This window comes from Cupressus sempervirens, chromosome 11 (assembly GCF_028749045.1).
Source record: "Cupressus sempervirens isolate cs-2001-9-10 chromosome 11, ASM2874904v1, whole genome shotgun sequence".
NCBI classification, from domain to species: Eukaryota; Viridiplantae; Streptophyta; class Pinopsida; order Cupressales; family Cupressaceae; genus Cupressus; species Cupressus sempervirens.
The window spans coordinates 649,746,853-649,772,847 of NC_143128.1; the positions used below are offsets into that span (position 1 = coordinate 649,746,853).

Genomic DNA, 25,995 nt, shown 5'->3' on the forward strand with positions numbered 1-25,995 from the left:
GTTCTAGCCAACTAAGAAGATGGATACTAGTTATTCTAATTTGTATTCTAGCCAACTTGATAATATGAATGATATAAGGTCAAGTTGTGGGTTAGAGTGAGAGAAGTAGAGTGTGAATGTATTGAAGATTTGATGATGATAAGAGAAAGTGAATCAGAAGGATAAGAAAAATATCCTTGTGGAGATGAAAATATATATTCGATTAGAAAGGATGAAGTATACAAGCCAAAATAGAGATATGTAATCAACAATTTAGTTACATCAAAAATAAAGTCATCTCATTGTTACTCTCTAACAACTATAGCAGTGATCTAAATCTTTTAATAGAGTTGGATTAACAACTATTTGTAAATCCTCTAACAAGGTGGTAGTTCTATTGAATTGTCTAAAGACCTCTAACAAGTCCACTCCTAACAGGGTGATTAAATCCTCTAACAGGGTCACCCCTAATAATGTGTTTTGTAACCTTTAACAAGGTTTTCTCCTAATAGGGCTCACATTAAAAGAGTGAAAACAGTACCTAGTTGCAATTGGTGGTTTTTCTCAAATTGGGTTTCTACATTAAATCTTGGTGTCAAATGTGTTCATACTATTTTATTTTATGTGTTTGCAAGTTAAAGTAATGGTAATCATAGATAACATCTAAATTTTTCATATTTAGTATTTACCAAGTTACAACATTTTATGTGTGTTTGTCGAGCATCAACAATGTTCAGTTTTAAGAGTTTATTTTTGTACTGACATCTAAGGGATCTAGGATTTATTTTAGTAGTAACTAATTCACCCCTCCCTTCTCAATTACTCTTCTTATATTTCCAACACTACATATCTCACTATCCTCTTCTATTCTCGTATTTTCTTCACTTATGGAAGACAAATCTGACAGATACCTATTTGGTGGTAGTTGTAGCCCATGAAATGAGTGATACAGTTGAAGGAGCAAAATATTATGCTATAACATGAGGCTAATATTAATGAATTTTGCCTAAAGTTGACGTTGAAGGTAAAGAGAAAGCAAGCATGTAATAAACTTATACCTCTTGATCCATGTCATTGTGTAGGATCCTTGTTAAAGAGGCATCGTTTCTTGCATATGTAAATCATTTTCCTTAATTTAGTTACAAATTATATGATACTTATGCTACAAATTACATAGAACATAGCATGAAAATTATGCATACATTATAATCATTGTATATTTTTTAATTCATTACCTCTACTTTATGTGTGCTAGCTACAAAAGATCCTCAACAAAAGGTATGACAATGTTTGTAGTCCTTAGCCTATTTGCACAAAGGGTGACAATCATGCACAAAAAATATATTATAAGTAATCAACACCAAGAATTGAGCATCGTAACACATATTTGCAATACGTGTATCATAAATCACCAATGTTGTTATCATTAGAATTGAACACAAAGAAATAATTATACAATAACATTAGACTTGAACATGAAATATATTAATCATGAGAAAAATAAAACTTAAATAAATTTTTGATGAATATATCAATACCTCTTACATTTTATTGATCATACCTCTTATATTTCCATTGATAATATCATTGGTCATCTTCTTGGTCCATCTCATCATCATTATTGCCATCATCATCATGATCATCACTACGACCATCATCATCATCATTGTCATCATCATCACCATCACCACTACCATCATCATCAATATCATCACCATCATCATGAACATTATCACCATCATCATTATCATCATCATTATCATCATCATCATCTTCTTCATCATCATCAGCTAATTGTCATTTGTGATCATCATCTACTTCATCTTCCACATCTTCAGTATCTTCTTCTTCAATCACATTATACTTTATTGGTCTTCCTCTTGGATTGTGTCTAACGAAAAATGACCAACCTAGTTTATGAAAAATTCCAAAGTAAAACATTTGCTCACAATGACTTGTAATAACATAGGGCTCATTTATAACTAGATCAAATGGTCTTGTATTAATCATTTTAAATCCATTATCATGTTCAACAATAGTTTTATCAGGATCATTTTGATTCATATTGTTGATGATGCATGTCATTTCTAGACAAAATATTAGTGACCTCAAAGACTACAGTTATCCCAAAATCACAAGTTCTCTTCATGTCGTCCAAATTTTTTATGTGAAAGTTATGGCCATTCTAGTACATAGCTTTGTGGTCCTTGACCTGTTATTTTTCAAACATGTCAAAATTATGCATCCATTTGTGAGTTGATATTAAACATATGGGTCATGATAAATTAACTAATACATACCTTTCTACCTCTTAAACCATCTGCTAGATCAATTACCATTGGTGTAACATTAGAATCTTCATTACAATGAGCTTCTTTAACTAATGAAGAAACACCTCTCCATGTTAATGAGATCATTCAATCCATACCGTCATCCAATCAAAGATTATTCATAATATATAAATGAAGTGCATCCTAGCCATGAGAAACTACAAAATAAATAGACTAGTTATAAACAACTCATATACATGATGGATAAGAATTGATTAACTACAATAATATCTCATAATTATGTCTCACTTTCTTCAATCTAATTTTTCCCATCAAGTGCTCCCCTTCGAATATGTTAATAGAGTTGGGAACCCAAACTCAATCTACATGGATCTTTACTACAAACTTGGAAAGATATTCACTAATGTACACCATATTCTGGTATATTATATATCCCTCCACTATGGAACTCTTAGGATGTGCTCTTTGTCAAACCAAACCCTTTTAAAATTTCAAGTTCCTCTCAACCATCCATATTGACCTAGTTGGTACAGGTCCACACAATTCAATCTCCTCAACTAGATATATGAAGTCTTGTGCATTAAAAAAAGTTGAAGGTTGACACTTTTGCATTTCACACAAAAGAGGAATTTCACTCTTCCAATGCTTTATGTCTTTTTAATCAATTTTTTTTTATGATAACTAGCTAGAAGATATGCATCACGCAATAACATTTTAATGAGAATCTATAAAAGATTATACAATATATTACAAAAAAATAAAAGTAAGATGCAAAAATAATAACTATACAACAAATCTAAGAAATAACACTTCTAACCTCATGTATTTTCCAAGATTATATATAACTTGTTTGACACTAATGTTTTTGAATTTTTGTGGGAGAGATAGAGGCATAACATATTACAATAATAATAAAATCATCTTTTCAATATATCATAAAATAATACAATGAAAAGAATATGAAGTTTTAAAAATATATTGTAAATAGAGAAGAACATGACTTACCTTGAAGAAGGTATGCTAATCATGCATTTTCAACCCTAAACCAAAATCACCTTTATTTGATATGAGACTACTTATGTTTGTAGCAAATCCTATGAGAAATTTAGTTTTTTGTATGGCTTCAACTATGGCATTAGTTTGCTACTGCGTTAATAACCAAGGAAGGGCACTTGCATTAATTTGGTTTCGATTGCTATTTGATTCAATGAAAAACTTCAATGCATGATTGGATTAATGAATGTCATTACAAATTTTGACTTATTTTTATTTTTTATACCTTCCATCCAATATTTTCCTTGGATAGTGTCTTTGTTACATTCTTTCTAGTTAGTATAACATCAAACAAATGCACATTGGGAGGTTCTTGTAGTATGACAACCTATTAAATTGTCTAGGATAGAGTTTTAGTACTTTTGGAAGTTGCTCATAAATGCCTTGATGACCTTCATGAACATCATTTACATCATTACTAACCACAAGACAATATACAAATATAAATTTCATACAAAAACGTGCAACAAATGGAATGATATTACCTCAATGATTCATTCTATTGTATTCAAACTTCCATAGGTGAGGTGTCATTCTTCATGGCTTTGATTTTGTCTCTTCTTTCCCATTGAAAAGATACTTTTCTATAATTTGATACTTATGATTTTTGTGGAGAAATTACTTATGCTCATCGAAAACTTTCTTTCCTAAACTTTTTGAATGATGTGATTTCATCTTTGGACCACAAACTGGACATGCAAAATTTCCCTTTCTCTAAAGGCCTACAAGATCATGTATAATTGGATGACATGTGTTAATTTGATATTTAGAATTATCATGTGCAAATTAAACATACAACAAAAATGTGTTAGCACTATTACAAACCAAAAATATACATTAACAATTTTACATACCACAAAAATGTGTTATCCCAAGGGCATCATGTATTGTCCATAAAAATATTGCATTAAATTAAAATTTTCTTTGATCTATTGGTCTAAAGACATCATACATAATGAACCCATTCCATAACTCCAATAACTTGTCAATAAGGGGCTTACTATATAAATTCATATCTTTCACTTAGTACTTACCTTGTTGAATGGACATAAAAAACATAATTATTGTGGCCATTTTGATGTGGTGTTTATAAATTAATTTAGATGATTATTAAATGGAAAAATACTTGATACAATCATTGCCAATATTATGCGCTCTCTCTTTATGGACATCCAAGGAGGAATTTTATTGTTAATAACAAAAAATAAGTCAGACTAAGCAAAGAAATCTCATCTATTTAAATGGATTGACACCGTCTGCTGCCAATAAAAGCTTCAGAATATGAGGTTCTTCTTTAAAGAGTGATGACCTATATTCTATGTCCTTATGTATAACCATCCACATGCATTAGTATAATGTCATCTTGACTTCTATTGGGGTCAAGGTAATCCATAAATTATGCCAAGATAGTGCACCTGAATAATTGTTGTTGACGTGAAGTAATGAGAATGTACTGAAGAACCTTGCAAGGAACCTTTTTTATATTTGATTTGATCAATATTTAATAATGTGAAAATTAGGGCATCCTATTGCAAATTCATGTTGTTTATGATATATGATATGATCAATGGGACATGCATGTGTTATTTGATACTCCATTCCAATATCTTTCATAATGACCAACAATTCTTAGTAAGAGTGAGGTAGAATGTTTTATGGTGGCAATAAACACTAACCTATCAACCTATGGAATCTATTTTCTTAATACAATGAAAATTAATGGAATGCTAACATAGAAGATGAAATAAATGACAATATACCTTAGTATACTTAGATTGCTACATTAGATATACCATTCATAACCTTGAAGTTCACCAAAACCAATACAATGGAGAGAAGAGTTATTTGGGAGCCTTGGTACAGGGGCTCATAGGCCTTTTCAATTATAGTTATATCAAGGTTCTCTTCATCATCATCATCATCAGATGCGCTAGTATAATCATCTTCATTAGTTGCACTAGTAACATCTTTTTCAATCGTGTTCTCTGGCACATGATCAACTATGCCAATACCAACATCTTCAATTGTGTTATCTACCTTAGGATCATCTTCTTCCATAGGAGTATTACCTTCTGCTTGAATATTCACACCTCCACATTCCTCTAGTTGGAAATCTACATTCACTAATGAATGAAAATCCTTTCCCCCTTCAATATGATCATGTTGCCTACAACGTCTCTCAACTATTATGATTAGAATCTTTTGATTCTTTAAGCCCTTACATTTTTTTGGAGAGAAAATAAAATTTTCCATCACCTTTTCTTTTGAACTAAGACCATAGTCTAGCAATTTTCTCCTTATTCTATTATAAGTTCATACTGTTAGGTGTGGACTTTCTTCATAGGGAAATATTTGGGCTATAAAATTAGATCAAATATAAACATACAAGAATTAGTAGTATCTTGTATATAATATAAAATAATAAAATATTACTTGCACATTTAAAGCATGATGTCTCTTGTATCTTACCTTACAAAAATATTCAACAATAATAATTAGTAAGGGTTTCCCTTAGATTGAAAAAATAGTCTTGTGATTCCCCTTTTTAAGAGTGGTAAGATCAACAAGATCCCTTCAATTATAGGGCCAATATGATAAATCTTTTGTTTATAGAGTTATTTGGAAGTATGATAGAAAATATAATTAGCAAGTGCATGGAAAAAAGGGGAAAAAATGATTAAAAGGAAAGAAATTTTCAGACCTTTAAGTATTTCATGATTATCTAGAAGAAATAAATGTATGTAACATCATTGAAAACAAATGGATGATTGAATAAAAAGTTTCAAAGGATTGTATTTTTGGACATCTTGGTCATGTTGACAGTGCCTTTTGTGTTTATAAATCTACATAATGTCAATAGTAAGAAGTGTGGGGTTTAAAAACTCTACAATGTCTACTGAGAATGCATAAATTAGGAAGAATAGGATGGAGGAGTTTGTTGAGGTGGGGAACAAGTTTGCAGATGTTGTAGGACAACATAATCAATAATATTCTCACAAAATTCAATCATTTGGAAAAATATATTATGCAAATCCATGATGGACTTTGGTGCAAGGACCATGATCATGGCTAAGAGTATTGCTGGTGCATAAGAACATAGTTATCAACTAATGTAGAAAGGGATAATTAAATTAGATGTAAATAGTTTGAATGGTACACATCCTTAAGGATCTACCTCACTTTATGTGGTTGTCTAAGTAATATTGTACCTCAAGAAGTAAAATTCATAAATATTCTGACAATCTTGTCCATCCACAAATTTTAGAAACCAAAGTAGGAGATTATCAATCCTTGGAGTTTTCTTTATTTTTGGAACCACTGCACAAAAATGAAAATCTTGTTAGAACCCATATCCAAAGAGAATATCATCCATGAGAGAACCAACAAATTTGACTGTGCACATGTAATGTCCCCATCTTCTCCATAATCTCTCCAAAAGCTTGGTTAGCATATTTTCCTATCTTGATAGGCTCATCAATTAATTTAATAGGGATGGCTTCTAGTCATAGCTTTATTTGGAATGAAATGATTGTTTTAATTTAATATAATAGTTTATAAATTTAAAATCACTTTATATTATGAAGTGATATTATAAAGTTAAAGTGACTTTTTATATTGAAGGTGACTTTAATCACACATTACTAAAAGGAAGAGCGTTCACTGATTTAAGAAGCTATATAAGAAAATCTCTTCATTCATTTGTAGACATGTTATAAGATTATTTTATTCAAGCCTTTCTCTGGTTGTTGAGCTATAATGAGTAGATTGTTCTAAGAATGAAAATCCTTGGATCCAAGAAGCTTTGGATGAAAACCTACTCCGTCAAAATATGGATTCATACATATTTCACATCTAAACTTAATGGTGGAATTTTTTCTTTGAATTAGAAGTTATAATTTAGATTAAATGTGGAATAAATAATGCTATGAATAGTGTTGCTACAATGCTATTACAATACTATGGACATAGTTGCTACAATGGGTGAATAAAGTTTTTGTCTATGTTGTAGGTAGATTTTACATTATATCCATTGATATTTTCAACCTAGGTGCGCACAAGTTACATATCAATAGCCATCTTGATTGTTTTTTATGTTCAAACTATATTTGAATGTTTTGGTTCAAAGTGTTAGTGTTGTTAATAAATATATTGGTTACTGATAGTCATTTTGAGCATTGGGATAGCCAAATTGATTCCAAGAAGGTAACAAGTAGAAGGTTTCTATTAAGGAGATTAGGTGAAGTAAAGACAAGACCCCTTATGTCTTGGGGTGAGACCATTTCTGAAGGTGGGGAGAATAGTTTCTGCTCTTACACTAGCACATCATTTTGATGAAGGAACTACCTTCTTTGTTTCATCTAGGCTACTTTTGGTCATTGACATTCTGCAAATCTAGGGAGGGTATCAACAATAACATAATGTTCTAAAGAATTTGTGACTGATGGGAACACAAACCAACAACCAGAATAGACACAATAGAAAGGGGAAAATTATATTAACTCAGAAAATAAGCTGGTACAAACAGTGCAGAGAAAATAAACTCAAAACATGCCCTGCGGGCTTACAATAGCATAAATCTGGAGAATATTTCTCCTTTTAGCACCTCCTCTCAAGCTCCAATCCGAACTGCCTTTTACAATGCCAGAAATCTCCTTAAATAGACCCCGGAGGGTTAAGGACTAGGAGTACATTCTAGAAAGTGCTAGTAGGCATCCACCGACAAAATAGAAGGTTCCGGAAGCTGCGTTAGAAGTCGGTGCAATTCTAGAAGAATCCAGAAATGGTAGCCGAACTTCCGGGAGGCATAACTTTTGAACCGTAACTCCGATTTACGAACCGTTTACATTTTCGGAAAGCTCTCAAAGCGCTCTATAGCCCTATGGACCAGCTTCGCTCGTCCCCCATTTTTCGACCCTTTTCGAGGTCATTTAATGCCCCAAACTTGACGTTGAAGCATTCTTAGGGGGTCTCCAAAACCCGAAAAATTGCAATAACTTTCAAACCGTGGGGCCTTTTGACCTGATTCTTTTTCTGGAATGCTCTAAATCTCGATTACATTCATCTAGCCAAGTTACACCTTCTAGGTTACCAAAATGATGGTCAAATTGCATGCTCCTATTTTTTCGGGATTTTTAAATGCACTGATAGTTGAACTATGAGAGTTGGAACCTTTATTTGAGCCAAATGGGTATCCAAAAATGTAAAGACATAAAATAGAAACTAAGTCTAAGTACATTTTTTTTTGGGTGACACAGGATTGCCCTTATACCTCTGGATGCTCCTGCATCAGACACCCAGGGTAGATTGAAAAGTGACCCTGTCACTTTATGGATGGTAGAGGAAATCCCAAATGGGAAACCTCAGCTGCTGAAATCCAAGTTGAGTCTTCGATCGGTCGTCCTTTCCATTTGACCAAATACTCTTCATACTGCCTGTTTCTGGTACTCCTACCCACACGATGGTCTAGAATGTCTTCTATCTCCTCCTTCTTAGAAGCAGGAATTGGACATGGCTCTAAAACCAGCTCCTCATCAGTACCATCATCATGATACTCTATCAAATCTGCAATGTTGAAAATGGGAGAAATGTGAATACCATCTGGCAGCTCCACCTCATATGCATTTCCTGAGTTATGTTTCTTCAAAATTTTGCAGGGGCCAAATTTCTTCATTTTCAGCTTGTTGTAAGTACCAACTGGAAATCTTTCTTTTCGTAAGTGCACCATGACTAGATCCCCTACTTGGAATTCCTTATGTCTTCTCCTTGCATCAGCCCTAGCTTTATATTCTTGATTCATCTTGATAATGTGTGCTTGAACCTCCTCATGTAGACGCTTGATGTGTTCAGCAAATTCCTCAGCTTCAGCACTTGTTCTCTCCCCTTGTTCTATCTTCCTCAATTCTGGTGCAGTCCTTGGGCTATTCCCATATACAATTTGAAATGGTGATTTTCCAGTACTCTTATTTACAGAGTTATTATAAGCAAACTCTGCCTGTGGTAGAATCAAATCCCATCCCTTAGGCTTATCCCCAACTAAACATCTCAGCAAATTGCCCAAGCTTCTATTTACCACTTCTGTTTGGCCATCAGTCTGTGGGTGATGCGTGGAACTGAATTTCAAGTCTGTTCTCAACTTCTTCCATAATGTCCTCCAGAAATACCCCACAAATTTAGTATCTCGGTCAGAAACTATACTCCTTGGAAGACCATGTAGTCTTACCACCTCTTTGAAAAACAAGTCTGCAATATGGACAGCATCATGAGTTTTGTGGCATGGAATGAAATGTGCCATTTTGGAGAACCTATCAACCACCACAAATACTGAGTCATTACCCCTTTGGGTCCTTGGCAATCCAAGAACAAAATCCATACTTATGTCCTCCCATGGCCTTGATGGAACAGGCAATGGCTGATATAGGCCAGTATTTTGACTAAACCCCTTGGCAACTTGACAAACCTGGCAACTCTGTACAAACTTCTTCACATCCTGTGTAATTTGAGGCCAAAAATAATGTTCTTTAAGAATGGCAATGGTCTTATCCCGACCAAAATGTCCTGCCATCCCTCCACTGTGTTTCTCCTTAATCAGATTTTCCCTCATGGAACTCCTTGGAATGCACAATTGACTACCTTTGAACAACATGCCATCCTGAATCAAATAGTCTAACCACTTGGTTCTATCTACAGCAACAGGTTCTTTACAAGCTTTCCATGCTTCAGCAAAATCAGGATCCTCAGGGTACAAATTCTTGAGTTCATCAAACCCAACTACTTCAACCTGCATTGTTGTAAGCAACAATTGTCTCCTACTTAATGCATCTGCAACCCTGTTAGATTTTCCACTTCTATGCTTTAACACAAATGTATAACTCTGCAAGAATTCTACCAACTTCATATGCCTCTGATTCAATTTACCTTGGCTATTTAGGTACTGTAATGCCTGATGATCAGTATACAAAACAAATTCCTTTGGCAACAAATAATGCCTCCATTTCTTTAAGGCCTGAACTATTGCATAGAACTCTTGATCATAAACGGAATACTTCTTCTTTGCATCATTCAATTTTTCACTAAAATATGCAATAGGCTTACCTTCTTGGCTTAATACAGCCCCAATAGCGCTACCACTAGCATCACAGTCCACCTGGAATACTTTTCTGAAATCTGGAAGTGCCAACACAGGCTGTTCAGTCACCTTCTTCTTCAGCAATTTGAAACTTCTCGCAGCTGCTGCAGTCCATTTGAACTCTTTTCTATCCCCTCTTATTGTATCAGTTAGGGGTGCACATATGCCACTGAAATTCTTAATAAACTTCCTGTAAAAACTAACCAGACCATGAAATGATCTTACCTCAGTAGCAGACCTTGGAGTAGGCCATTCCAAGATAGCTTTAACCTTCTCTGGATCCATTTTGAGTCCTTCAGGTGATATAACAAATCCCAAATAGACTAACTCCTTTTTTGCAAAGACACACTTCTTTAGATTAATTAACAGTTTCTCTTCCCTCAGCCTTTCAAAGACACTACGAATATGCAGCAAATGTTCTTCCAGAGTCTTGCTAAAAATTAAAATATCATCCAAATAGACAATAACAAATTTTCCCAAGAACTTCTTAAGTACCTCATTCATGAGCCGCATGAAGGTGCTTGGGGCGTTTGTCAATCCAAAGGGCATGACTAACCACTCATAAAGACCCTCCTTGGTCTTGAAGGCTGTTTTCCACTCATCTCCTTCTCGAATCCGTATCTGATGATAGCCACTCTTCAGATCTATCTTTGTGAAGTACTGAGCTCCACTCAAGCAGTCCATAAGATCATCCATCCTTGGTAAAGGAAACCGGTACTTGATGGTTATCCTATTTATAGCTCGAGAATCTGTACACATCCTCCACTCTCCATCCTTCTTTGGTGCAAGTACTGCAGGTACTACACATGGACTCAGGCTCTCTCGAATCAAGCCCTTCCTCAACAGTTCCTGAACCTGTCTATTTAGCTCCTCTGTTTCAGTAGGAGTCATCCTGTGAGCAGCCTTGTTAGGCAAACTAGCTCCTGGAATCAGATCTATCTGATGACTGATTTGCCTTACTGGTGGCAATCCATCTGGAACATTATCAGAGATAATATCTCCAAATTCTCCTAGTAAATCTGAAACTTCAAATGGTATTTCACTACTACCTTCTTTATCTTTCCTAGGAATCAAAGCATAGCACATACGCTGATGTTTCATGCCATCTAAAAACTTCCTTCCATCAACAAGACAAATCCTAGCACTGCTACATACCTTTTCACCTTCCTTTTTCATGGGCTTCAATTTGTGGCGAACTCCATCCTTTGTCAGAGAGTATGTGTTTGCATGTCCATCATGTATTGCATGTCTATCAAACTGCCATGGTCTACCCAACAATAGATGGCAAACATCCATTGAAATAACATCACAAAGAACTTCATCATGGTAACTCCCAATTTTGAATTTTACTAAACATTGTTCACTTACCAGGACCTTATGATCATCTTTTACCCAAGAAATCCGATAGGGCTGGGGATGTTTCTCCCTCTTGAGCTTCAGCTTAGAGACCATCTCTTCTGATACCAGGTTATCAGTGCTACCACCATCAATGATCACATCACAACATTTATCCTCACACTTGCATCTGGTACGGAACAAACTCCTCCGTTGCCCTGGTTCATTCTCACCACTTAGTAGGACTCTTTCATTTACCAAGGCCTCTCCTCTTTCTGCATCCTCTGAATGTGATGATTGTGCATCCTCATCCACATGAGCAACCCTAGCTTGGCCCTCAGCTCTCCTATCTGTCCTTCCTTGTCGTTGAGGGCATTCAAAGGCACGATGACCTTCTTCATTGCAATGGAAACAGGTACCACGGAAGCCTCCTCTTCCTTGTCCACGTCCTCTACCTCTTCCTCTTTGATTTCCAAAGTCTTGATCACGGGAGCGGTTGAAACCCTCATTTCTCTGGTTCCTGCTAGTACCCTCATCTTCATTTTTCCTTTGAGTTTCATTGCGGCCTCCAGATGATCTACCGCTTCCCCTTCCTCCTTGACCGCGCCCTCTTTGTCTTCCTTCAAACCTTTTACTCAGCTTCTCTTCAACTCGTAGGGCAAACTGGTATGCTTCTTCAACGCTGGTCATTCTTACCAGACTTAGTTCTTCCTGGATGCTAGGTCGTAACCCACTGATATAACGAGCAACCTTCTCCTTATTTGCTTCTGCATGCCCCGCTCTAATCAGGAGTCGGTAAAACTCCTCTGTATATTCTTGGACTGATCTTCCTGCTTGCTTTAACCCATGCATCTTCTTAAACAGATCTAGCTCGTAGTCCACAGGGATGAACTGCTTCTTCAATTTGTCCACCATGCGATCCCATCTTGTGATCTTCTCCTTTCCTCTTCTAAGTCTTTCCAGTTGAATCTCTTGCCACCAGATTTTGGCATGGCCTTTTAGTTTTGCCTTTGCAAACTTAACCCTATCTGGGTCCCTTATATCCTCATACTCAAAGTATTCATCCAGTTCATTGATCCAATCGATCAACTCATCTGGTTTCAAATTTCTCGAAAATATACCCACTTCAATTGTAGGTCTTTTCCCAAACCTAGAAATGGCCCTAAAAAGCCTTTCCTCTACAGGATTCAGAACTTCCCCGTCAACTTCCATTACTTCCTCTTCATTGTCATCCTCACTATTGTCATCTGCGGCAATATTTGCTCCTCTACGAAGCTCCTCTTGCAATGCTTGTACCTGTCTCTAGAGGGCTCTAACCTCCTCAAGATCAACAGCTCTGGCCCTTCCACCACGCTCTCTTCGTGGAGGCATCTTCTAACTCGAACCCACAACCACACAGTCCTGGTGCAAACTGCCTCACAGTCGGCGCTCTGTCTACACACTCAGGAAAACCCGCTCTGATACCACTTGATGGGAACACAAACCAACAACCAGAATAGACACAATAGAAAGGGGAAAATTATATTAACTCAGAAAATAAGCTGGTACAAACAGTGCAGAGAAAATAAACTCAAAACATGCCCTGCGGGCTTACAATAGCATAAATCTGGAGAATATTTCTCCTTTTAGCACCTCCTCTCAAGCTCCAATCCGAACTGCCTTTTACAATGCCAGAAATCTCCTTAAATAGACCCTGGAGGGTTAAGGACTAGGAGTACATTCTAGAAAGTGCTAGTAGGCATCCACCGACAAAATAGAAGGTTCCGGAAGCTGCGTTAGAAGTCGGTGCAATTCTAGAAGAATCCAGAAACGGTAGCCGAACTTCCGGGAGGCATAACTTTTGAACCGTAATTCTGATTGACGAACCGTTTACATTTTCGGAAAGCTCTCGAAGCGCTCTATAGCCCTATGGACAAGCTTCGCTCGTCCCCCATTTTTTGACCCTTTTCGAGGTCATTTAATGCCCCAAACTTGACGTTGAAGCATTCTTAGGGGGTCTCCAAAACCCGAAAAATTGCAATAACTTTCAAACCGTGGGGCCTTTTGACCTGATTCTTTTTCTGGAATGCTCTAAATCTCGATTACATTCATCTAGCCAAGTTACACCTTCTAGGTTACCAAAATGATGGTCAAATTGCATGCTCCTATTTTTTCGGGATTTTTAAATGCACTGATAGTTGAACTATGAGAGTTGGAACCTTTATTTGAGCCAAATGGGTATCCAAAAATGTAAAGACATAAAATAGAAACTAAGTCTAAGTACATTTTTTTTTGGGTGACACAGGATTGCCCTTATACCTCTGGATGCTCCTGCATCAGTGACTATAGTATTCTATAGGGTAGTACAATGCCCATTAAGGGAGGCTATTAAAATAATATTATATCTACTGTAATGGTCGTCTTAGGTTCTAAGTTTATATTCAGATATTTTTAGTACTTAAGTCCACCATTTTTAGTGTCGCTATTTTTAGCAACTTTTTCCTTGTAATTTTTTATTTAAGAAGATTCCATCTCTTTAGTTGAATGAAATCATTAATTCCATTTTTTCATACATTCAACTTAAACCAATTTCTTTTTTTTGTGGCTTTAGGGTGCCTAATAGAGTTATATAATAAAAATATGAAGTTAATAGATTTTTAATAATGAATTATATCAGACCAATAATATTTTCAACTTTTTATATATTAATATATTTCTATATATCCTTTCCCTTTGCTTATAAGTTCTATTTATAAATTACTATACATATATATTAGACTTTAGTGATAGAATAATGTAGATTAGTAGAAATGGAGAAACACTTTGTTTTGGGTGTCACTTTTAGAATAAAATATTGTTTATTTTCTAATTTGGAAGATGAGAATACTTGTAGATAAGATGGTCTTGTGAAACTTGGTACAAACAATCAAATTGCAACTTTGTATTTTTCTTCTACACCCTTAATATTGGTGTATATAGGGTTATGAATAGTCAACTTGTGTCTATCTTAATCCTTAATTAAGTTATGTTATCATTATTATATAATTATTTAGGTAGGTAGGTCGACCTATGTGTTATGTAGGGTTGTGTCTATTCAACCTAAGCATAATTAGGCATATATAGGAGGTTGTGAGTCTTATTTCATGATCATATTGTGAAGTGTGTTCTCATTGGAGATATTTGGAAGTTTCCCCCTCAAAATGGCATATTAATATTAGTTATTATTAAGTATTTATATAATATTTTATATTATTTCTTCTATTGTACAAGTTATTTCATTACAAGTGGTATCAGAACATGATCTTGGCACCAAAGAGGCAAGATTTTTTTTATTGGGGTAATTTTGGGAAGAGCATAACTTCCAGATTTTAGTGAATTTTCCAAAGTTTTTAAAAGGGTTTTTGAAGACCATATTAAGAAGCTATAGTCCAAAATTTAGAGGAATTGGAGCAAATTTGAGAAAATTATTGTAAAATTACTATTTCTACACAATTTATTGAGATCTTCATATCTCTCACATCTTGCAAATTGGAGCATAACTTGTATTTGGTTTTTCAATACATAGTAGAGGACCCTAAATTCAAGCTTGAAGAAATTGAAAAACAAAAATAAACAAGATATTGCAAAATTAGAAAAATTCTCTCTCAAGACAACAAATTTTCTAATTTTTTTGGGGATTTTTTCTGAGTAAGGGTATCTTGGCCCTAGTAAGCTATAGGAAAAATAAAATAAAATTAGAGAATTTACATTTCATTTGTGTGATTTATTTCAAAAACATTGGTTTCCATCATGACGGGGCCTTCAACAAGAGGCAAAAAGAATTCTACCACACCGGGGAAATCATTTGATCAAGATTGGGAAGCAATAGAGGATAGTAATCCCAATGAGGAACTTAGTAAGTTCAAGGAAGAGGTTAAGAGGGATATGTGTGACCTACGAGGAGATATATCAAATATATAAAGCATGTTAAGCACCTATACAAATGAAACAAGGAAGGAGCTCTCAAGAAATCAAGGTGAAACCTTCAAGTCGACTAATAATGACACAAATTTTATTAATCCTATGGGATCTAGGCTTTTTTTTTCAAAGGTGTATATGCACAAATTTGATGGCAAGGATCCTCTAACTTGGATAAATCAAATGGAGATTTTTTTTTGAAGTACATCAAATTCCATATGGACAAAAGGTTACAATGGCTTCCTTATATCTAGAACCAAATTAATTTATTTGGTATCATTGGCTTTGTACTCATAGGAGTCATGGTAAATTTTTACAAAAGAAATCCAAGCACAATATAGCAATAGTGTGATAGAAAACTTGTTTAGCCAACTTGCTAAGCTTCAACAAATAGGATCAATTAAGGATTATATTCAAAAATTCAAAAATCTATCCTTAAGAGTGAATACAATTATAGATGATAAATTGAATGATTTATTCTTGGGTGGTCTCAAGGATCATATTCAACATGAGGTATGCATATTTTTGTCCTAGCTTAGTAAATGAGTCTTTTATATTGGCACACAGGGCAGAGGAGAAGTTCTTGATTCCTAGAAAGCAAGGAGCTAATGTGACAAGAGAAAAAGGATGTTCAACACCTTCTCTTCCTCAACCTACTAGGTTGTATCCAAAAAATATTGAGGAGAAAATAGCAAAAGGGTTGTGTTTCAATTGTGATAGAAAATATAGTCGAGGATGTGAATGTAGTGAAAAGAAATTGTTCTATATTGAAGGTCCAAGTGAGGAAGAAGAGGATGAGCCCATATTAGAGGAGGATAGGGAGTCAGGTGAGGAATCACATGATTCTCAACCAATCATTTCTTGTCATGCACTTTTAGGTTTTAGTGCACCACAAACTCTCAAGGTAGTAGTTTTCTTAAAGAAGCATAAAGTAACAATGTTGATCAACTTAGGTAGTATTCATAATTTCATCAACAAAAAGTTGACAAATCTTCCAAATTATTTTATATATCTAGTCCCAGAGTTTGAGGTTTTGATTGTAGATGGGGGGATAGTTAGTTGTTCAGGGAAGTGTCATAGCATCAAATTATCCATGGGAGATTATCAACTTGATACCCCAATGTATGTGATACCCATGGGTACAAAATATTTTTTTTTGGGAATACAATGGCTTAACACATTGGGAACAATTGAGATGAACTTCCAATAACTATTCATGTGATTTTGATCAAAAGGAAAGGTAGTGGAGCTAAGGGGATTGAGGGCAAGATCCCCACAGATGGTAAGCTCTCATCAAATGCAAAAGCTTCTTAAGAAAGATGTGGATGGATTTGTGGCCTAGCTATGTTCATTAGAAGTCTCTAAATCTAATGCTCTTACTCACCTAGATTTACAAGAAATAATTGATCATCACTCAGTGATTCTTGGAGATATTCCTAAGGGAATTCTTGGGTGATCCCACAATAATGAGTTCCTCTTTTTGACCAATTTTGACACTAAAATAAATATTTTTGAAATAAACTCACATTACTCAAAGATTATCAAATCTATGCTAAGCTATCCAAGTGTGCTTTTGGTCTTAAGGAGGTGGAGTATTTGGGACACATAGTTTCACATGAAGGAGTAAAGGTGGACCCTAACAAAATTAAGGCTATCATGGAATGGCCTATTCCAAAAATTATTAAGAAGTTGAAGGGTTTCTTGGGATTGACACGATACTATAGAAGATTTGTGAAGAATTATGGTTGTATAGAAACACCCCTTACAACTCTATTAAAGAAGGATTCTTTTCATTGGAATGAATTTGCTAATGTATCATTTGAGCAATTGAAGAAGGCTATGTGTACAACTCCAGTGCTTGCCACTCTATACTTCACCAAGGAATTCATTGTGGAATGTGATGCTTCTGGAAATGGGATAGGAGTAGTTCTCATGCAAGAAGGTGAACCAATTATTTTTGAGAGTCATCAATTAAAAGGTAAAAATCAACTCAAACCTATTTATGAGAAGGAAATGCTAGCAATATTTCATGCAATTAAAAAATGGAGGCTTTATTTAATGGGTTGACACTTCAAGGTTAAGACATATCATGATAGCCTAAAATATTTTTTGGAACAAAGACTATTGTTAGAAGAGAAAAACAAATGGGTCACTAAGATGTTGGGATATAACTTTGAAATTGTATACAAGAAAGGGAAGGAAAATATTGTGGCCAATGCACTTTCTAGGAAGGATGAAAAAGATGAAGCCTTATTGTGTGCCCTTTCAATATTGCAAGAAAATTGGGTGGTAGAAGCCAAAGAAGAGTGGCAAAGTGATGTTGCAACAAGTAATCTCATCCAAAAAATAAAAAGTGACCCTAGTAGTTCAGATAAGTTTTATTTAAAGGGGGATATTCTTTGGTATAAAAAGCACTTGTATCTCTGCAAGAATTCCACTCTTAAACACAAGATTCTCAAAGAACTACATGAGTCCCCAATTGGTGGCCATTCAGGATTTTTGAAGACATATCATCGGGTCAAGCAAGATTTTTTTTGGGAAGGGCTAAAAAGTGATGTTCAAAAATTTGTGGCTGAATGTTTGGTTTGTCAAAGAAATAAGGGGGAAACCATCAAGGCACCAAGTCTCTTGCATCCTTTATCTATTCCTAGCCAATGTTGGGAAGAGGTGTCCATGGACTTGTCCATGGTCCTAAATAAGGTGGTCAAACACCATGCAGGATAGTATAGAAGGTGATCAATAAGCGTCCAAGTTGACACAAGATAGTTTAGACAATCTCAAACATGCATTTAGGCAAGTTGTTTACATGTTGTAATAAGGTTATATGTAAGTCAAAGGTTGGTCAACAATTGGTCAAATGCTATGGGTTGACCAAAAAACTCCATTTTATGTTTTATAATATTTTTGCATATTGTGGTATAGTTTTGAAGGCACGTGGAGTCTTTTATTTGAAGTTTGTGTAAAAGTTGTAAAAATTGCAATAAAAGTCATCATGCAACTTTTTGCAATTTGGAAGTGTAACAATTAGATCATAACTTTGATCGAACATGGAAGGATGAAGTTGTAAGGTCAAGAGTTATGACCTATAAATTGATTATCTTCAACCTAGTCCAGGGTTGGAATAGTACTGTATGGATTTGGAATGAAATAGCAATCCTTTTGGTGGGAAAATCCTTACTCTTGCTGATTTAGTCTTCATCCCACCATAACATATACATACATACATACATACTTACATAAATATATACATACATACATATATACATATATACATATACACATACATACATACATACATACACATATATGCATACATACATACATACATACATCTGCATATGCAATTTTATCACCTCATTTAACTAACTTTACTTTCAAATGAAAATTTAGGAACTAAAATATTGGAATCATACAAAGGAATCATGGAGGAAAGTCAAACAGGTCAGTGAATGAATGTTGGAAGGCATAGATGTTAATGATAGGAAGCACCAAGCATCACATACGGATATGGAATTTGATGGTTCTTGTTTTGTAATTTCTATGTTTATGATGGAAAGTAGTAGTTAAATCTACACTATCATTCATGGTTTGAGAAATTATATATGACCTACTCTTATTTCTGCTTGTTTGTTATCGTAGGAGATATATGATTACCTTTTATCTAAACAAAAAACATGATTGTAATTTTTGTTTGAATGTTATGAACATGCAATAAGGAATTTTTTGAGTCAAAGAAATAATGGAAGGAAGTGATATGAGAAACTTGGGAAGAGACTATTCATCTTCCACAATGAGTGGGAAGATACATTCACCAATTTAGGTATGATTCAATAGAATAATCTGAGGAAAGATGGAGCCCTAGTTTTTTTTCAAAAGTTAGGTCCTACATTAATGATGTTGGAAAGTTGAAAATGGGAAATCATTTATGTTACTCGATCTCATAAAGAAATACTGTCCAGAATCTTGAGAAGGAATATGGAGCTTTGGAAAGATTTTTTCAAAAAGAACATATATAAATTTATTATTATTGGTGAGCCTGGTGTTGGGAAAATTTCAATTGCTGAAGGACTTTCTTAATGTATTATACAAGGAGTTGTGCTTGAACTAATTATAAACTAAAAAGTTTGTCTCAGTAGATATGGATGTGCTTATTACTAGAACTAAATTCTGTAGAGATTTTGAAATGATTGAAAATAGTATAAAGAAAAATTATAGCATTGAATGATCATGTTGTTGCTTCTATTGAAAATACACCAAATCCCAAGTCACAAGGAGAATGGATTAGGGCTTAGACCATAATGATATATGAAATAGCATGCAATTATTCTAATGCAAAACTACAAAATTTGGAGTCAGAATTGGTAGAAATTAAGATTAGATTTCTCCCAGCAATTATAGCTCATAACTGTAAATCTAAAGATGCTATAGCAGAATGCTAAGAGGACTTTCAAACTTGATTCAAGCAAATGATCAGATATGCATCTTATGAAGAAAATAGATGAAATTAATGAGTTTTAGAGCTAAAAGTTTTTTCAAATAATGGTCACATCAACATCAAAACCCATAACAACATTATTTTCTACCTTACTTTATTAATGCGAGCAAGAGAACTTCAAATAAATCCATTACAAATTCCTAAATAGAAAGCATCCTTGAAGATTCTAAAATAAATCATTATCCAAAAAAACATATGTCTCTATGATTCCCAATACAAATATTTATCATGAAGAGGGCCCATTAATGGAAGATGGAAACACAATAACCAAATTGAAATAGAGAGAAGAATGGAGACAAACCAAGCCAATATTGGAAATGAAGCAATGATAGATATGCAAAGGATAAAGAGGATGATGGTACTCCTATGGTTCAATGCATAGCTAAGGAAACATCCAAATTAGAACCAATCTCTTCAGTTTAATAGGTTCAATCAATTAAAACATTTAGATATAATGAAGATGCAAAAGAAAGTCACAAATGAATATTAAAAGGTGTAAGATGTCCAAGTCCAAGTGCACCTGCAAAACTGATATCAAGTGTATCCCAATATCAAGTGTATTTCAAACATTTTTGAGGTATTGTATCTTAGGTTTATCATGAATATCATGAAGGCATAGACCCATTTTATTATCATTTTATACCATCAAAGGAACTTTTTTGGTTCAGTAAACACTTAAATATCCTAGATGGCTAGGTCTTTACAGAATCCAATCGAGGGTCAAAATATTTTTTCCCATTGCTTTGTTCAAGGGTGTGGGCCCTTTTAAAATCCCCACTTACCTTAATAAAAAAAATAGTAAATCCCAAATCCAAGAGTTCATTCAATCTTTGGAAAGATAAAAATTATGCTATTGAAAATTGGGTCCAGTTCAAAATGGAAATAATATACATAAATAATGTGTTTCTCAAACTAAAAATTGTGTATGGTAAACAAAACATTTATTTTGCTAAAGAATAATATTTTGGAATAGGATCGTGAGCTAAGTCAAGTCAACTGGTGAGACATTGAATCCTTGTAATATCTTGATGGACAACACTTCAAACTTCATGTTTCCAATAGGCTCTTCTAGTGGTTGTACATACATATCCATTACCAGGGTATCAATGCCTCCATGGAAGATTCCTCGCTAACAATCTCACTAGGAGATCAAGGAAGAGAAATAGCTTAATGTCCACAAGTCTCCTAATTTTTTCTAGGGTTATAAATTTAGATTAATTAGGCAATATGTTCAAAACTAGGAAATATGAACAATATTTGAATTGCCATAATTGATGGCCAATGTAAAAGTTACCTTGAATCCTTACCTTGATATTACGCACATTGCAAACATAAATTACCTTGAACTCTTACAATGAAAATAAAAAATACCTTCAACCCTTAGGTTGAAATTAAACAATAAAATAGAAGAGGATGAGACCTTACCTTGAAAGCAAGTTCCAAATAGAAGAGGATGTGAATAATGAAAATGAATCCATCAAACTTACCTTGATGTCGCTGAAAATCTCTTAATTGGTCACACCTGAAGCCTCCCACCCACACTTTGCCACGTGATATGAAATGAAGTTTCACTCTTTTTTTGTTTATATCCCCAAAAATGTCAAAAGTTTGAAACCAATCTTAATTATTGGCAAAATTTTGATGTTATCAGGATCAATTTTTAAAAAAAATAAATTTGACAAGCCAAATTGGCCTACTGTCAAAAATTACCCCCAGATGTACTAGTGTAAGAATGCTAAAAGCATGAACAAAGTAGGGGTGCATTTGAATTTCATACCTATTTTCTTGACAATGACATGTGTGCCAACCCTTTCTCCCACCAATGAAAAAGATAGAATGAAATGAGTTTCAATCTTTTTTTTTTGTTTATATCCCGCATTCATCAAAATTTTGGTAATAAACTTAATTGTCATCAAAATTTTAACAATAAACATATATAACATCAAAACTTTGGCCTTTTCGAGACATATAACAAAAAATAGTTGAAAATCACAAGCCAAAATAACATTTGGTTGAAAATGTTGGTTGAAAATAAAGGGAAAATGTACTAGTGCTTGTCATTTTTTTTGCTTCTTCTTCTTTGTTTTCTCCTATTTCTATTTCTATTTCTATTTCAAATTATGATTTATCATTCTCTTCATTAGCACCTTCAAAATGATTTTTATCAACTTGGACTTCTTAGTTAACTTGCAATGTCTCATCCATTTTAACATGTACACTCTTAACATTTCTTTTATACCTTTTTTTAAAGCACTAATAATTCTTACTATGTGAAGAGTATCCTAATAATATACAATAAAAAATTCCCTAACTTTTATCATAATTCTTAACTAAGCATTTACTACCAAATATTCTAAAGTGCTTAACAAATGCAAATTCACCATGCCATAGGTTACATGGTTCATAGTTGTTTTGGACTATCAGTTATGTTCTATCTAAGGGTATGTGCAGGATCATGGTGTGCCAAAAAGTGGTGATGTGAAAAAAGTGGAGTTTGAAAACATCTAAAAGCATTTCAAATCCACTCTGACTTTTTTCCACCCATCCTGATACCAAGGCTAAAAAGTTAGGATCAAGCCTTTTCAAGTATTTGATTAGTAATCGAGTATCTAATTTCATATCAAATACCCAATATAATATTGAGTTTTCGATATGAAATTGGATATCTGAAACATGTGACATAGATTTAGTGTAAAAAACCTGAGAGCTCTTATTACATTGCATTGTTTTTGTTTGATTGTTGAGTTGCATTCGGGTATCAAATTTCCAAACAGGTATCAGAAAAGGGTTTTTTTTTTGTTTTTTTATTAATGTTTTGAATGAATATTATTATAAATTAGTTATTTTAAATTGAATTTGTTAAAATTAGGTTCTTTTAATAGAAATTATTGAAATTTAGGTGATTTTAATAGAAATAATGTTTTGCAAATTGTTGACCCAAATGATGATATTGAGGCAAGAAACAATATTCCTCATAACCCTCCACCAAATGATCTAATACCCCCTCAAAACCTTACACCAAATGATCCCCTACCCCCTCAAAACCCTCCTCAAATTGAAGATTTGATATTTGAAAATCTCATCGAACTGAGGGTTTTGCAAACCAGATATAACACTATACCCACATTGGATCACATGTTATCCATGTTAAACATCATAGTGGATAATATTGAAACACTTACCAATGAAAAAAATGTTGCTCTTTACTAACATGAGAAAATGCATGCCATGTTTGATGATGGGTTGGACTATGATGAGGTTGTGGCCCTAAATATAACTAAAGATGATATAGTTAGCCTTTTTGTGGACCCAAAAATTGGTAAACACATAGAATGCACAAAGCCCAAACTATCAAATAAATGGTCCACAAATTAGCCTATGCATGCAAACTTTTGGGATCGTTGGTGGATGGTTTTCGACAACCCTTCACACAACAATTTAGAGGTTCCATTTTATTTCATTAAAAAATTGTATGCCAAATTTGTGTTGGAGCTCAAGGTGAACTATTGGAGCATGAGGACCAACATGGGTGTAGGAGGAGGAGCTCCTTAGAATAGACCCTTTTTCTAGCAGAAGAAAGTTGACACTTTTGTCCCCCCTACTGATGTCTCCCCCCCTCCTCCAGTGTAGCATCCTGATATCATTATAGAGGCTAGCTTTCAGACTATTAGAGTCATCCATAGATTGAGTAGAGCCTATTGATATCCCATAATAGGTTAGTGTTGCCTACCTATGTTGATCATTTTGGCACAAGTTCATCATCGGTGAGCTCATCACATGTTTGTGTGCCCCATACTTGCATTATGTGCAAGAATATTTGTCTTGATCCAATAGGTGATCTTTCTAAGTATCAGTTTGTATTTGAGGAGGATATACCATATGCATGGATAGAGGCTACACACCCTAATGTGAGAGAGGAGGGGCATGTAGAGGCATGAAATCATTTTGTGTCCATGTGTGTATACATTTTTTTGTTACGACATGTGTGATTTAAAGTTAATCTTTATAATAGAGTAATTTTGACATTTAACCCATACTGACTTATACATGTATGCGATATTCATTCATGTTTAGTTGATGATTGAGAAGGAGCTCAGACAGGTTGATGATGTCACACTCTTGGCTTTTTCATTTGGCCTTGAGACATTTGTGGTACATTATGTTGTGTTCTCATTGTTTTCTCTATTTGATATTGGAGCATATATGGCTTCTAATCTTTCTTTTCTCTTGCAGTTATCCCCTGTCAGTGGGGGGCAGAGTTCGGGGGATGAGGCATAGCCCATTGACAAGGGCAAGGTAATTAGGTGATATTAAAGTGATTAAATATCGATGCATTCTTGTAAATTTTTTGGGGTAATAAAATGTAATTACATTCTTTATTGTATAGGGCATGGCTACTAGTGATTAGTCTAGGTAGATTCCATGTCACAGACCCTCTAGAATTTCCATTGGTAGTGACAGCCCCATCATATGTATAAGTATCATTTATTTTTTATTTTCCTTATTTTAATAAATAAATTCAAAACTAATTTTTTTTGTATTAACAACTAGTATTTTGTATCTCATAGGAAACACCTAGTGCATAGGAGGTTGGACGCCAAAGTTTTGTATCTTTGCTGACACAACCATTATATCCAAAGGAGGAGTTGATAGAGATAAATTGTAGTTTGAATTCTTGATTATATGTTATAAATTTAGCATGATATGAATTATAATTTTATAGTTGATGTTGTAGATTCATCTATCAAACATACTTGAACATACACAGGCCGCAATCAATGAGGTTCAAGCATTGCCAAGGATATATGAGAGGACTCCTGACTGGTGTAGGAGGTTGACAAGAGAGGTATTTTTGATGAAAGTTTAATACTATAAATATTCATTAAAAAAAGGATTATTATACATTTGATTAATTCAATGTTAGATACATAAAATCATATAATTTTAGTAGTCTAACTTTTTATTTCATTTTTTATTTATGTAGGAGGCATCCAATCCACCTAGTGCAGTGAAGAGGCTATATTTTGATCATCCACTAGCAACATAGGATAATATAGTTTTCATAGGATGCATCATGAGACATTTTGGGATGGCATATGCCACATTGTATACAAAAATATTGATATTATACACATTCCGATGACATGACCAACCAGATTTTATATATGGATCTATGTATTTTGATATATATTTCCATAATTTGTCTATGGATACATGAACTTTGATATATATTTTTGTCATTTACGTGAATAATGATATACATATTAATTTAGTATAGTATTGTTCAATTTATTGTGGATCATGTGTATTGTTCATGTTTATGGAATATCATTCATTTTGATCATATTTTTTTATATTCAATTCAAATGCAATAATTTGTGAATAGCATTTTAACAATTTTATTTATCAAATTTTGATGCAAGGTTTAATTTGAAATGCTATCATATATATTTAATTTGAAATAATCTCTGAATTCCTTTAAGATTTCACTATGGTTCACCTACCTAAATGAACTCTGAGAACCTTGGAAATGAGATTGGTTATTGTAGGTCTCAACATGACCATCCTATAGCATTCAAAACTTCATCGATAGCTCCCATGAGCTTCAAGTTATAACCCTAGGGAGATAAACCTTGAAACACACTTAGAGCACCTTGGAGACTCTTTAGTATGGGGTGATAGCAAATGATGAAGGTTCTTCGTGGCTGGAACAAGTGTCACTAGGGTTCACCCACCCATCCAGAGCTAATGGCACTGACAATTCGATGACAAGCTCAGCA

General features: G+C 34.2%; 1 protein-coding gene across 1 annotated transcript in view; it reads right to left on the reverse strand.

Moving 5' to 3' along the window:
* Positions 1–1,713: 1,713 nt before the first annotated feature.
* The window catches only part of LOC149531442 (uncharacterized), a 323,857-nt gene continuing 299,575 nt past the window's right edge, over positions 1,714–25,995 (reverse strand). The window contains exon 25 of the mRNA XM_089808939.1: positions 1,714–1,889. Coding sequence (XP_089665065.1) covers positions 1,845–1,889 — 45 coding nt within the window. The 3' untranslated portion in view covers positions 1,714–1,844. The remainder of the gene's footprint in view (positions 1,890–25,995) is intronic.